A 1525-nucleotide genomic window follows, 5' to 3' on the forward strand; every position below is an offset into this window, starting at 1 on the left:
CACCCTGCCATCAGCTGGCCAGGGGTGGCAAGGGTGAGGGACACTGACTGACTGACGGAAGGCAAGAGGTCTTCTGAGGAGAGAAGCTGACGCCAGACGGCAGGCAGGGCCTCGCCCCAGCCAACAGCCTGTCTCTGCTTGGCCACAGGATGTGGACACGGCATTCCTGATGAAGGCCGACCTGGAGACCAACGTGGAGGCGCTGCTGCAGGAGACTGACTTCCTGAAAGGCCTGTATGAGGAGGTACCTGGGGCCAGGCTGCTCACCGGGGCGCCCGTCGGGGCCATTCCGAGGGGGCCACGGGCTGGGCAGGTTCCCGCCCACGGGCGGGTGTCCAGACTCCGAAACTCATTCGCAGCTGTGGAGTCAGAGCGAGCCCCTGTGGGGTGCCGACTGGCAGACGCTGAGCATGCGTGGAAACCAGCGGGGACAGAGGTTTCCAGGCCCTGAGGCCCCAGGAGGTGGACCTCTTAGGTCCCCCTGGGAAGGTCCTCAGGACACGGTGTGACTGGAGGATGGGGACAAGGAGTAAGCGGATGCCTGAGGGCCATACCGAACCAAACTCACTGACATCAAGCCAGTTCTGACACGCAACCCTCTAGGCGTTCTGGCCCTAGAGAGAGAGGCATATAGCCCCGGAAACCCACAGGGGCAGCTCTATGCTGTCCCATAGGGCCACTGTGAGGACAGAGGACAGCCGCAGGAAAGGCCCTGAGCACATCTGTTACCAGGAGGTCATAGCAGCCTCTCCCCTTTGTTCCCACCGACTCCCCCCCACCCCCGCCTGCCCAGTCCTCCCCCAAGTCCTCCAGGCCCTCACCCCTCCTCCCTGCCCTCCCCACCTCCCCAGGAGATCTGCCTGCTCCAGTCTCAGATTTCGGAGACCTCGGTCATTGTGAAGATGGACAACAGCAGGGAGCTGGACGTGGACGGCATCATCGCCGAGATCAAGGCCCAGTATGACGACATCGCCAGCCGCAGCAAAGCCGAAGCCGAGGCCTGGTACCAGCGCCGGGTGAGGCTCAGGGAGCGGGAGGCAGATGGCAGGTGGCCCCGCCACCGTGCTCCCTAGCTAAGGAGGGCCATACCACGCCATGAACCCCAGCCTCTGTTGTTTCTGCCTTGCCCCAGGCCAGGCCTCTGAGGCATGTGTGGGAGGGAGACCCACACGGTGAGGTCAGGCCTGTCATCGGGGTGCCATGGGACACCCACATTTAGGTACTGCAGACTCACCGGAAGCACTGACTCCAGGCCTGGCCTCTAAGCAACGGCCAATAAATCCTAATGGATGATGAGGGCCAAGAAGGCCGTGGGCTGCCTGGCGTGGGAGGTGACTGGTGGCATGGGGTGATTATGAATGGTGGAGCAGAAACAGTGATTAAGGTGCCCCAGACCTAGGTAATTAGGGGCTTGCTGAGAGGGCAGGGGTGCCCCTGAGGGCAATTTAGTTGAACACTGAGCCCATTCGGAATCTCGCCCATCCTCTGTGGAAGGCACTGTGCTTATGAGGGGACTTCCGAAAGT

General features: G+C 62.1%; 1 protein-coding gene across 1 annotated transcript in view; it reads left to right on the forward strand.

The window, feature by feature from the left end:
* KRT82 (keratin 82) overlaps positions 1-1525 on the forward strand; it is an 11597-nt gene that overhangs the window by 6362 nt on the left and 3710 nt on the right. The window contains exons 4-5 of the mRNA XM_004711362.1: positions 149-244; positions 852-1016. Of these exons, the coding sequence (XP_004711419.1) occupies positions 149-244; positions 852-1016 (261 nt within the window). The remainder of the gene's footprint in view (positions 1-148; positions 245-851; positions 1017-1525) is intronic.

Source organism: Echinops telfairi, unplaced genomic scaffold (genome assembly GCF_000313985.2).
Source record: "Echinops telfairi isolate 266 unplaced genomic scaffold, ASM31398v2 ScPeMD7_12;HRSCAF=54, whole genome shotgun sequence".
Taxonomy (NCBI): Eukaryota; Metazoa; Chordata; class Mammalia; order Afrosoricida; family Tenrecidae; genus Echinops; species Echinops telfairi.